This window comes from Miniopterus natalensis, chromosome 2, assembly GCF_054644295.1.
Source record: "Miniopterus natalensis isolate mMinNat1 chromosome 2, mMinNat1.hap1, whole genome shotgun sequence".
Classification (NCBI taxonomy): Eukaryota; Metazoa; Chordata; class Mammalia; order Chiroptera; family Miniopteridae; genus Miniopterus; species Miniopterus natalensis.
In genome coordinates, this window is record NC_142082.1 from 70,579,988 (window position 1) to 70,593,140 (window position 13,153).

At 47.3% G+C, this 13,153-nt stretch overlaps 1 protein-coding gene across 2 annotated transcripts; it reads left to right on the plus strand.

Moving 5' to 3' along the window:
• The first annotated feature begins 238 nt into the window (after positions 1 to 238).
• RGCC (regulator of cell cycle) lies at positions 239 to 12,343 on the plus strand. Of its 2 annotated transcripts, none has more exons than XM_087813841.1 (5): positions 239 to 318; positions 879 to 1,064; positions 8,542 to 8,649; positions 10,642 to 10,704; positions 11,943 to 12,343. In XM_087813841.1, the coding sequence occupies exons 1-5, from the start codon at positions 270 to 272 to the stop codon at positions 11,948 to 11,950; spliced, it is 414 nt and encodes a 137-aa protein (XP_087669967.1). In that variant the 5' UTR covers positions 239 to 269; the 3' UTR covers positions 11,951 to 12,343. The 2 variants fall into 2 exon arrangements, with proteins under 2 accessions (XP_087669967.1, XP_087669968.1); XM_087813842.1 differs by having other exon boundaries at positions 8,548 to 8,649.
• Positions 12,344 to 13,153: the final 810 nt, after the last annotated feature.

The window sequence follows — 13,153 nt, forward strand, 5'->3', positions numbered from 1 at the left end:
TGGGACCCAGCCAGCGGCCCCGCCCCTCCCCGCCTCCGCCGGCGGCTATAAGACGGCGGGGCCGCGGTGGCGGCTGCCGGAGGGAGAGCGCGCGAGCGGACGGTGCGGGGAGACGCGCGGCGGGAGCGCAGCAGGGCGAGGGCACAGGCGGGGCGGGAGCGCGCGGGGGGAGCGAGCCCCGGACCGCGCCGGCCTCAGGGCGAGCGTCCCGCGGGCCCGCGCAGCGCCTCGCAGGACCCGCCGCCGCACGCGCGGGGCCGAGCCCTCCCATGAAGCCGCCGGCGGCGCAGGGCAGCCCCGCGGCCGCCGCTGCCGCAGGTGAGTGGGGGTCCCGTTAAAGCCCCGAGCCTGCGGGGCGGGCGGGGGGAGGGCCGGGAAGGAAGGGAGATGCCCCCCGTCTCTGCACACCCCGCCTCCCTTCCATCCTCGCCGGCGGGAACCTGCCCCTGGGGGCGCAGCCGCCCTCCCCACGCGGGGCTGGGGGTCAGAGCCCGTCACAGCGCAGGGGTAACCTGACTCAGTTTTCCCCTCGCCCCCGGGTTCGCACACGCCCCCGGGGGAGCGAGCCTGGGGACACGTACCCGGCTGCGCGTGGGAAAGAGTTCCGCTGTGACGACACGCGGGTGACCTTTGGCCTGTAGTTTTACCCGCTGGAGACTCAGTTTTCCTATCTCTAAAGTGGGCATGGTCGTAGGCCGGGCTTCAAGGGGTGGTTGAGAATATTTAAAAACTTAGAAGCGAAGGCAGCGACCGCGTGGCTGTCACTTGTCGAGCGCGCAGCGGACGTTAGCTGTTTTGGGGAATGGTGGCGGCCCCTGCAGGCGGGACGCGCAGGCGGCCGGGTCCCCACGGTCTGAGCCCGCGGCCCCTGCCCGCAGCTCCGGCCTTGGACTCCGCGGCCGCCGGGGACCTGACGGACGCGCTGTGCGAGTTCGACGCGGTGCTGGCCGACTTCGCGTCGCCCTTCCACGAGCGCCACTTCCACTACGAGGAGCACCTGGCGCGCATGAAGCGGCGGAGCAGCGCCAGTGTGAGCGACAGCAGCGGCTTCAGCGACTCCGAGAGTGAGTGCGACCCCACCAAAGAGGGTGCCCGGAGCCCTGGAGGCTCCGCGCGCCCTCCCCTAAGGAGCTCCCTGCGCGCGGGGCTCAGTTTGCCCAGCTGCAGGCAGAGGTGCGGGGCTAGCGAGGCCAGCCCCGCAGCTCGCGGCGGTCTCCAGGACGTGGGGGGAGATGTGCCAGCGGGAGGGGGAAGGGGCAAGAAACGGGGGTGGTCGTGGGAAGGCGCTTGAGGGCCAGCTGGTCTACCTGCCGCCTGCAGGTGTCGCGAGACAGGAGTGTTTAAGCAGCTTGTCCCGTCTCAGCCAGACCAGATCTAACTCCTGGGACTCAAGCCTTTCCCCAGTCCCCTCCCCTCCCCTCCCCTCCCCTCCCCTCCCCTCCCCTCCCCTCCCCTCCCCTCCCCTCCCCTCCCCTCCCCTCCCCTCCCCTCCCCTCCCCTCCCCTCCCCTCCCCTCCCCTCCCCTCCCCTCCCCTCCCCTCCCCTCCCCTTCTCTTTCTCTCCCCTTTCCCTCCCCTCTCAGCAATAACTTTTCAGAGGGAGTGGAGCAAGTGCGACAGGAATGGGGGGGGGGGGCATGGGAGGGCACAAGACAAACATTTGTGAAACAGGGAAAGGTTTCATAAACCGCTGTTCTTGGGATTTTTGAAATAACTTCTTGCATTTTCTTTTGCCCCTGAGCTCCCAGGCTTGCTGCTGCGTTACATGCAGTTTTGAAAGAATCCCCGGCAGGGCTGAGTTCAAGTATTTTAGGAAGTGTCCCTCTTCCTTCAGGCAGGCCGGTGGGGGAGCGCTGGCTCCAAGGCCCCCCTCAGACTGGACAGGGAGCCAGAGAGCAGATGGGCTCCGAGGTGCTTCCTGGCAGCTTCCAGGGTCTCTCTGTCCTAAACAGCCTCAAGAGAGACAGCTTTCTCCAGGAACTCAGATGTCCTGTAAGGATTAGGGATACCTGTTTAGGTGTCAAACAGCACACTGGTGACTTTTCAGTATTACATGATTGCTGGTTTCAAATCCTGGATTACTTATTATTTTTCAAAATTAATTTGAAGCAATTCTGGGTTATTCCTGAGGCTTCACTCCCTAGATGGCTACGAGCATGAATGCCAGTCCCTTTGATGCCCTCAACTTGGGAAGCAAAAGCAATGACCTTTCCTTGTAATTCTCTTCCTTTCAAATCTGAAGTTCTTCCTTGTTACAGGGCAAAGGTTCAGTCCTGGACTTGAACATAAGCTGTCCTCTTGAACAGGGATAAAGGGCACTCACCACCCTTCAGGGTTTGAGTCAGAAACCTGAGTTCCAACTGACTTTTTTTTTTTTTTTGGCAGCCTTGCCCAAGGGTTAGATCTAATTGCAGCTTTGAGGTGAAAGGGAATGGAATAGTGTGGTCTTAATTTTCCGTTTTGTTATTTTGGACTTTGTGGCTAATAACCAGACAGCTTATATTCAATTTCAAAGGGAAGTCTAAAACTTTTGAAATTTGTCTCACTATCTGTGGCCAAACAAATACGTCTTCTTCTACTGGGGCATGGAGCAACTTATTCATAGAGAACAAATTCTCTGCCCCACAGGAAAGGAAGCTGGGGCAGCCCGTCCAGTGCTGCTGTATTGCAAAGAACAGCTCCTTTCTAAACCACAGCCTCATTTGGCTGGGATATGGCCTGAGCTCGCCCGTTCATGGGTGGCAGCTCCCCCTGGGTAGGATTTCAGACCTGAGATCTGTTTTCAGGGGCCTCAAAGAGAAGGGGCTTGAAACACATTCTGAACGGTTTAGGGGGGATATTTGAAATAATCTGTAGTTGTTCTTAGGGTATGTGTATATATTTTGTTTTCTGCTTTTGTTGTTAACTGTTGAACTAGCCCTTTGTTGGGTATTTAGAGAAGTAATGGGGCGGGTATAAAGAAGGCTCCGATGACATTAGTCTTTTCGACAAATGTGCAGTTTGTCTCTCATAAGACTGCTTAGAAATGGTCTTGGCAGAAGCGGTGTGTATCTAAATAGTAATTTCTTAAGGAAGCATAATATGTATATCTTAATTGCCACCAAGAATTGAGCACAGACATTAGTCATAATCATTTGTGTGTTTAATGCTTTTCTGTGGAAGAGAATGTTTGAGAGAGGTAGGTCCTACTGAACTTAGTCCACCGAAAGGGAGACATACCAAGATAATGATAAGAGGTCACTTCTGCCAAGCCCTTACTATGATTACTATTATTACTTATTAGCTCTTAATATTAGTGATCTCTTTGCTGTGCTTTAAATATGTTGTCTTGTATGATCACTACTACCACAGCTCTATAAAGTAGACACTGTTATTTGCATTTTTTATAAAACAGCAGAACCACATGGGCTGTCTCCTTAAGGCCTTGCTGTCACAGTGGATTGTTGGCTGGAATGGGAGCCAATTCCTCGGGAACAAACCTGAAGTCCCATTGTACCCAGATCACGTACCTATGGTGGTTGTGTTTGAAGGTGTATCTTTCAAGTAGTAGTCATCTGGCTGGGGCAGTGGAGCCCAGGCTGAGCGCTCTCAGGGCCCTGGGCGATGAGTGGGCTTCATTTTTTCTAGCTGTAAAATTGTACGGATGCTATTTAATAGTGCAATTAGGAATATCCATAAGCTCATGATTAGGAAGAAATATTTGCTCTGTTTAATGTTTTTAAGGAAACGCTAAAATGCATATATCATGCTATATCATGTAGATCACATAGACATTTAAATCTGTACCTTGCATGAAATGTTAACATGAAACTCTAAACCGAGGTTGCCTTGGTTTTCACTTGACCTTTACAGTTATATTGCTCTGAAGATGTTCCCACTGCATTCCTGGGGTGTTTCCTTTTTTTGAAGGACGCTTCCTTTTCTAGTTAAAAAAAATTACGTTACTTGCATCCAAAGGAGAAAAATAGACATTTCTTCTTCCACCCAAAGATAGGAGAGGAGAACGGATGTTTAATAAGGAAATAATCCTTTCTGTTCCCACTTAGGGAGTCTTGGGACGTGAAGAGAACCAAAATAACAGTTGCAAGATAACTTCACAATAGGGTGGCATTCAAATTGGGGTGATCAAAATAGCTTGTTCCTTTGCCCTACTTGGGTTCCGACAGGTAATCTCGGGCCCCTTTGTGGGAGTAGTTTTAGCTTAGGCAGTGAAAGGGCCGTGCAGTTAGGAGCTAGAGCAGTGTGGCTCAGACTTGATCGTCAGAAGTGCTTCAGGAGTTGTAAACATCTTTGGTTTAAACTTATTTTTCAAACCATAGTGTTTTCTCAATATTTCCAAAACTGTAAATGCATATTATGACTTCTCAAATGTGTTTTAGAAGCCTACTGTGTATGCTAGGGCTATTGCGATATTGTCAGGCCATTTTATGGGACAGGCAGCTGGCTTCCTTAGCATGTGCAAGACCTAGAGTGTCTGTATGTTTTAGCCTAGACTATTCCAGCTTGGCCATGGGAGAGGGGACCTTATGGGCCCTGGGTGCCAGCATGATGGGTAGCATATTGGCTGATCTGGTGTAGGAGCCACTGAGGCTAGAACCTGAACTTGTTCAAACCGTGAGAGAATGGGGAATTAGGAGCCCTCAGGCTGCCTAGTACTGTGTTAGGAATTCTGGGTGGGTGACAGGTCTCACTCTGAAGGCCACCTGGAGAGGTGTCTAGAGGGACAAGCAGTCCCATAAGGGAAGCTGAGACAATAGTGGTGAAACTGAGAAAGGGGCTCTTTCTTATTCTAACCCACTTCTAGTGAGGTTTTCAGAATTTAGATTTTTGAAGAGGAGATTCACCCCCCCATTCCCTATGGCAAAAGGGAAACAGGTCCAAGGCTCTCTTTTTCTCAGTTAATTACTATAGTTTGCTTGCCTTAAACGTGTGGGATTGTTCTATATTTACAGGAGCTCTGGCCAAGGTTCACTGTCTGTGGTTTTACTTCCCGCTGGACTAGCACATGTTGGTGCTAACCCTAAATTACCTTTCTCTCCACCCCTAAACTAAAAAAGCACACCTACCTTTTAAACAAGCCTCCGTTTTTGCAGCTGAGTCTCCCAAGCTCTGTTGGTGATTCTAAAATTAGGTGTTTGTATATTTAATATGCTTACCTTTTTTTCTGACGGTGTATTACAAAACTTGGTCCCTGAATTTGAGGTTCCTGGCTTCAGCACACTAAGCTGACTTGCCAAAGATGTTTTAATGCAGCTTAGGGTTGCTTGTAAGATGGGCGTTTGAAGTAGATGTAAGGCCTTAAAATATCTAGTCTTTCCACCTGCCAAGGTTCCCCAAATCATCACTGTTATGTGTCCCTCAAGCCCCTATTAACAGCACCTGACACCTGGGTGGGGCAATAATACATTAATATGCTATCTGCCAGTGGCACATTGCTGTCATTTTATTGGACTAGCTGGATGTCATTTTGCAAGGAATTGAGTTCCAAGGATGTGAAAAGAACAGGAAGCCAGGCTTTGCTCACCTTTTAATTTACCATAACGCTTAGCATGAGATCCTGTTCCTTGCAGGTGCTTAATAAAAGGCTACAATTTGAAATTTTATTACATAAAGGGTAAAGAGAGGTCAAGAGTGTGAGGTACTGCTGTGTAGGTGGTTTTTCTTGAGGGGCTTGTTCTAGGGCACCTCTGAAGATCAACTTCTCTTAAGAATTTTGCTACTACCCCAAGAAGAGGAGGAAGCCTGGGCCCAGAATCTCGATTCCTATTATTCTGTCCAGTGACCTTTCCTCCCCTGCCTCTTCCATCCTCCAGCTTGCCAGAAACTTGAGAATAAAATCGTGAAAACTGTAGGTATCACACATGGAGCACCTAAGTTATTATTTCCCTTTTGCTAAAGAAGAAACTGAGACTCAGAGGTGAAGTGACTTGCACAGGGTCTCACAGCTTGCACACAGCCACTTATCCCACCCATCTTTATGGTGGCAGTTTCTGCCCAGCCCAAGTATCTTTGGGGCCCTTGAGGTGGTCCTTTTCACCTTTTTCATGAATGACATTTGTAGAATATTACCACAGGGTAGAATTAAACTGTGGGCAGTTTTGGCTCAAGGATGCTGGGGTTCATTTCCTTTTGATGGTTGAACATTTCGGAGCCTGGAGTCAAGTTTGGCCCAGATTATGCCCAGGAACTCATGGGAAGAAAGAGGCATCCAGGTGTGTCAGTGAGCCAGAATGTGAGCTAATGAGTGTGTGCATGCGCCCCCCCCCAAACGATGAGCGTATGTGGGTGTAAAATTGTTGCAGAGTTGGAGCAGAATAGAGATGAAGCCCAAAGGCAGGGCAAGGGCCTGTGGTGCAGGGTGGGGTGAAATAAGGTGTGGTGGAGAAACCAGCTCTCCATGGCCAACTGTCTCTGGGAGATAGAGAACAGAGGTGTGGCCACTGAGATCTGGGCCAGGCAGAGAGTCTCTGGGTTTGGCACCCTGGGCCAGGGATGGGGGTGATGCTCTCGGGTGTCCTTCAAAGCCAAAGATAACATGCAAAGGCCTCATGTTCTTTCATTCTGGCTCAAGAGTCAGTGCACGAGGCCTGCCTCCCCAGAGCCCTCTTTGGTTTCCCTGACCCTAAGTCTTGCTTCATTCTTACCCCACAAATTTGTGGCAATTCTCCTGACTATTGCATGGTGACAAATAGTAACACGCCGCTGTAGGTCTGCAGTGGACACAGCTACTCCTGTATGTAGGGAAAAGGCTTTCCCTTGAGAAAGTCCAGATTGCTCTAGAGCTGGCAAAGCCAACAGAAGGAACTTCCCAATTTGAGTTCCACCGAGTACAAGGATCCTAAGAAATATTAACAGAGGTGCCACAGAAAAGTGTCCCATGATCAAGTAAACTTGGGAAAGAGGGCTTCTTTATCACAAGACTTCTCAGGGATGTTAAAGTAGAAATACGCAGTAGGAATCTCCGAGGGCGCTCAGTGTTTCCCAAACTTAGTTGATTACACAGTTCTTCTTTCCAGAGGACCAGCACTCTAAGGAATATGTGAGAGGTTCAGCGTTTTGAATCTCAGTAGGTGTTTATCATCAAAACCCTGAAAAATGTGATGTGGTCCTTTTAGGTGAAGTGAGTTGGCCCTTTGAAGGGCAAAAAGATTGGGAGGGGTAGGCATACGTGAAAAAGTGGACAAGATGGGTGTGTAGGCCAGGAAGACAGGATGGCGCTGGAGCCACCTGACAGAATAGGGTGGGAGGAAAGGGAGCCAGGTGAGGTGCCTGAGAGCTTGTAGCAGCCTTTTAGGGATGAAGATAAATTCTCTCGGGACCAGAAATTTCTGCTTCTGAAAACCCGTTTTATTCTGGCCATATCTTTTGAAACTTAGTCATGTTCATTTTGCATTAAGAGGACCGAAGAAGGATGTTTTTGTCTCCTCCTGACCTGGAGGTAATTAGATTAGGTAAGCGATTCTCATGGAGGAGAGGGGGCTGGCCAGGCCCTCAAGATTCAGCATCTTCTCTCACCTGAAGAGCCTTCCAGAGCTCATCTCTGCTACAGCCGTGGCTGGCTTTGTGTTTTGTTTTAACCAGGAAGACTGTTCCCTTGTGACCTCAGCGGCCACATCCTGCTTCCCCTCTTTGCTCTGCCTTTGAGCCCTTTGAGTTGGTGCAGCTTCGCCAGTAGCTCCTCTCTCTGTCACAGCCACATGGTTGGGCTGGCTGTGGGTTGGTTTCCTCTCCCTTGGCAGGATTTAGAGAAATAGAATCTCAGAACTTCAGAACTGGAAAGGACATCAAGAATTATTTAGTTCATCTTCCCATTTTATTGATGGTAAGCTGAGGCCCGGAGATACCCTTGTGTTCAACGGCACCCAAGAAGCTGGTGGTTTCCTTGATTCTCAGTGCAGCCTTGCTTCTGGGACTTTGCCTTGCTGTCGCTCTGGTCTTGGGGGGATGGGGTGGGTAATGACAATAGAGGGAACCATGAAATCAGTCAAAGTGTCTGTAACAGACAGGCTATAGGAGGAGAAATCTTTATCTTTCACCCTCCTCCAGCTTACCCCCAGTGTGTAAGCTCTCAGAAAAACCATGACTAAGATCTCTCGTGAACAGGCAGGGAAAATTATTAAGGCATGGGATCCAACCTTGTGTTTATATCTTAGGGGGTTCAGAGACCAGAAAATAAATTTTTTAGGGAAGAGGATTCCTTATGTCTAAGATCTCAAACCAACCTGGTGTTGGTCAGACACCTGCACAGTGGGCTCCTGTGTGTTACAGAAGAGGTCTGGCTGGTTGTGATGACTCCATCACACCAGGCCTTTCTCAGGGCAGCAAGGGCCTTTGGTGTGTACGACTGGATACACACACACACATACACAAGCACGCTCTCCTGCCTCAAATCATTTTGGGGCATAAATATAAAATCTGAACATCAACTTGTTTTCTTTACTAGAAATTTATATCTTTGCTCCTTTTGGAGATAAGCTGTTGATTATCAACAGACTGTAGACTGAAAACCATTCCTAATGAGTTATGTTTTCTTTCCCGAAAGGTGCAGATTCATTTTATAGGAACAGCTTCAGCTTCAGTGATGAAAAGCTGAATTCTCCAACAGACTCCACTCCAGCTACATGTTCCCCCGCTGTCACTCCTCGGAAAGGTGAGGCCCTTAGTGTTTTGGCCCCTTTATCCCTTCCCCTTCTCGGTCTCTCCTCTCCTCCCCCGACCCTTAATCAGTCTTTCCCAAATACAAAACAAATAGGAGACTAATGTCTTAGTACTGTACAGCGTGAAGTAGAATTTGTTATTTTTTAGGATTTTGATCGTTGTGAAAGTGAAATCAGATAACATGCCGGGGGTGGGGTGGGGGCTCGGGAAACCAAATTCACAGGGAGAAGGAAGGCTTGTAGACTCTAGACTCTGCTTTCTCTCGTGTGGTGTCCTCAAGACTGTCAGAGGACAGTGCTGTCCTTAGCTGCTTGGTTCTAGAGTTTAAAATTCAGCAGTTAGGTAGGATGCTTTTTTTTAATCTTCACCTAAGGATATTTTTTTCCATTGATTTTTCAGAGAGAATGGAAGGGAGGGAGGGGAGGAGGAGGGGAGAGAGAGAAGGAGAAAGAGAGAGAGAGAAACATCAACGTGAGAGACACATCGATTGCTTGCCTCCGGGGCGAGCCCCAACAAGGGCCAGGGACCAAACCTGCAACCCAGGTACGTGCCCTTGACCGGGAATGGAACCTGCCACCCTTGGGTGTGCGGCCGAGGCTCTCACCACTTAGCCACACCCACCGGTCAGGGCAAAGTAGGATTCTTTTTTATTGCATTAACTATTTAACCAATGATTTCAGGTTACCAATTTAGCAATTAAATTGGGTCATCATTACGAGTCAAACGATGATCTAACGTGATTCAAAATAGCAGCTCCAGCCCGTCCCTGCTGTGATGTGAATAGGCCTAAAAGTTTTAAAGATGCATGAACAGTTTCTTATTTTTTGGAACTCATAAAGTGTTTCCAGCCAGAGAGCTGAATGTTCTGTTACAGTGAACAAGAGCCCTTTTGAAAACAAAAGGAGTTTTTTTTCCTTAAGAAACATTATACTTGCTGAAAATAGTTGCAGAATGCAATAAAAATGGAACACAGCTAAAAAGAAATATGAAGATTCCATCACTTTTCTCACTCTTGCATTAAGGTGGAGTTTCTCTTTCAAAGGAGACATTTTAAAAGTCTCTCAGCATAGCAATATTAGCAGCCGCTAGGGACTCTGCCATTGTCCAGCCCTCCGTCTGTAACGGATCTGTTGAATTCAGACAGACAGAGCAGTCTAGAAAGTGGCTTATAACATGTCCAGATCTGCTACCTGATCCTCAAGAGGTAGGAATTAAAGAGGGAAACAGAGCTCTACTGGCAAGTTGAGGTTATAAGCTAAGAACAAGGAGCCATTTGTAGCCAGCAGGGGTTAATTAATACACACATCCAGTAATGTATTTCAGAGAAGGCACGAATGATGAACTCTACAGAAAAAAGTAAGATATACAGAAAAAAGTGTGTATCAGGATGCATAGGGAACAAGATTAGGAGAAGGACTCATTACCTCCTGCTGGCACCTGGATGAGATGAGAGAGAGAAGCCTCCTGTCGCCTTCCCTGTGCCACTTTGACAAGGACCAGTGGCTGTTCATTCATTTCATACTGGAGGGGCTGAGGGCCTAAGATGACAGCACAAACAAAGTGTCCGAGAGAGAAGTGCAGCAGGGATCTGGGTGTCCATTCTGCACAGGGCCATGCTTACCGAATATTTTTGACTGATTACTCAAATCCTACACAATAAAAAAATCAAAACCTTTTATCTTCCTTCCTTGCTTCTCACCCCTCATCCCCCACCTGCCAAAGTTGTAAGGCTGAGAAGGGGGGGTTCTTCGTCCAGGTGGCTGGGGGGGAAGGGGCATGAAAGGAACCTTTAGACTACTCTTCAGAATACCTTTCTGAGTTGACCGTAAGTAAACACTGGAGGAGACACTGGGGTTGGTACAGGATACCCTTCACTAACATCTTTGAAAAAAGATGCCAAACGGGGTCACATAATCATGGAAAACGTGGGAGTCATCAAGTGTCTCTGATACAGGGAAACTGAACCCCAACTATTGTTTTTCAGCCAAACTTGGAGACACAAAAGAGCTAGAAGACTTTATTGCTGATCTTGACAGAACATTAGCAAGTGAGTACATGCCTGGTATTAAAATATCAAACAGAAAACTAACCGACACCTCTGATAAAGTGCTGTAATGTTTAGCAATTTGCCTGGGGGCAGGAAGTTATATCTTAAGGCCCCTTTAGGTCCCCAAACAGGACCCTAGTGGCTCAGAGAAATTGGGAGCGTCAGCTTGCCTTAAAGTGGACCATGAGATTTTCCAAACAGCAAGAACAGGCCACCAGCAAACAATGGCATTTTGTTTGAGAAATGGAGAGTAAAAATAGCATAGCCATTAGAGCAAGGTTGAAGCTTTACCGTCATCATCGCCTCCCAGGCTTTCAGAGTTGAGCTGAAAGCATTATGCTGACAAGCGGGAGGGTTCCATCCCATGGACTAGAGAAAACTTCTCAGGTTAGATCCAGGGACTGAGGTCCTGACTTCCAGAGGGTTGGGTCCCAAGAGAGGGAGTTGGCTTGGGGAGACCCTGTAACCAAAGAGCCACGCCAATTACTGAAAGACCTGTATTAAGTATTTCCCATCTAGCCATTACCCAATGATACCCCATTTTGTGTGACCAAAAATGTTGGAAACTGAAGATATCTGATCGTAACTGCAAGGGAAACTCTAGAAGGGATGGAGACTCAATCTGCGTGCTCTGTTTCAAAAGGACAGGATTGCAGCGGCCAGAGGACCAGCTAGAGCTTCTGACATAAACCTTTCAGCAGCTCTGCTCTTTGGGGTCCTTGTTCAGTCACAGATCAAGCTTGGAGGATTTTGTCCTAGCCCCTTACTTTCTCAATGAAAGAGTTGATTTTCCATAAGAAATATTTCATGCTGCGCTCTGCTAAATAGCGGGGTAAAATCTGAAAAATTGGATCCAAAGCTGGTTATTTAAAAATAACTCTGTTCTTAACACTATTTCAGAGAGACCGAAACATTAGGTGGAAAGTCCTGTGTGTTCTCTACCTGCAGATTTGATTGCCCATTTTCTTACACACTGTCCCGTATTACATTAGAGGACCAAGGCCTGTTTTGACAGAGATATTTTGTAATTGCACCTCAGTTTGTATTAGACCCATATAACAAGCCTGTCTACTTCATGGAAATTGCAGCTGGCTGACCAGTCATACCAGTTAATCAGACATATATTATGTGGGAAGCCCGCTATTAAGTTTGTTACTTTGATGCACGTCTAACATGGTGGTTAAACGTAGGACTTGTATACTTTTGAGAGTGAATAACCTTATCTATCCTACTTACAGGTATGTGAGAAAAGGAGAAGTTCTGTGTCCTTTCATCATAAAGAGACACTTCAAGAAGCTCTGAGGACCCAGTAAGATCAGCTACAGAATTTGCTGCCAGAGGGAACAGAGTTGAGCGCTTGCCTACCACCAGGCCATTCTTAGGCTACTCCTAAAACTAGCCTTTGGGCTCATCTCTGGGCAATTTCGACAGTGAAACTGATTTTGTTTTACCTGCTTGCAGCATATTAGAACAGACCACCCATGCTAATATTGTATTTTCTCTTAAAACATAGCTTTCTTGTAATTTAAAGTGCTTTTATGAAGATATTTGTAATTAATTATATATAGTTGGAAACAGTGATATGCTCTTCTCATTATAATATATTTTTGTATGCAAATAAAATTTGAACTGGAGTCTGTATTTTGTAAGCTTTCTTTTTTCCCCCCCTTCCCCCCCCCCAATATAGTACCATTCAAACAATATTCTAGTGGGAATGACATGCCTCTTGCCTTCTAACAAGAACTTTGGATGCTGCCAATTGCACTAGACAGTAGGATGGTAAACTTAAGGTGTTATTTTGAAACTCATTTCCCCGCTCTAGAGGGAAATGTTGACATACGACTAATGGGAAATTTTAATTTGAGGGTTGTGGCTTTGATGGAAGTTGGATTTCTTTCCTATCTTTGTTCTCCTATCTTCATATCTTAGCATCTTTTTAGGTGTCATGGGCTCGCTCCTTCAATTTAAGGGAAACATCAGTTTCATTCACAACCCAAGGCTTAGCTATGAGGGAAAGTTGGGGCAGCGGGAAGACTTAAAAATGATAGTGCTCTTATAAATCTCTATGCTAAGACAGATTTGATGGTTTTGGCCTTGCCACCTGTGTTCAGATGGCTTCAGTGGAGCCAGAGGGTCCAGGCACAAGGTCTTCCATAGGGTGGGCTTCTCCCCATCTGCCTTTTTTGGAGGGTGGGGAGAGGTGTAAAAACAGGGAAGTTCATAATTTTCTTTTTTATGATTTTCTATTTAAAAACCTCTAAAATAACTAGGTATTACTTTGATAATCAAGTCGAGTAATTAAAAAACTTCAATTCTTATGTTCCTGTAGGACACAAATCCAAAACTTAACTACTTAATACTTTTATTTATATTTTCAAAAGTGAACTACTGTATTTGATCTGTTTTTTTTTAGAACATTGGGAAATTAAAACTCTTTTTCTTTTCTCCA

What these genes read in the sequence shown, in the direction of transcription:
- RGCC (XM_087813841.1), top strand. Translation starts at nt 270, where the DNA reads ATGAAGCCGCCGGCGGCGCAGGGCAGCCCCGCGGCCGCCGCTGCCGCA. An exon ending in CGCGGCCGCCGCTGCCGCAG is followed by an intron (nt 319 to 878) that starts GTGAGTGGGGGT and finishes CCCTGCCCGCAG; the next exon opens with CTCCGGCCTTGGACTCCGCG. An exon ending in CGCTGTCACTCCTCGGAAAG is followed by an intron (nt 8,650 to 10,641) that starts GTGAGGCCCTTA and finishes ATTGTTTTTCAG; the next exon opens with CCAAACTTGGAGACACAAAA.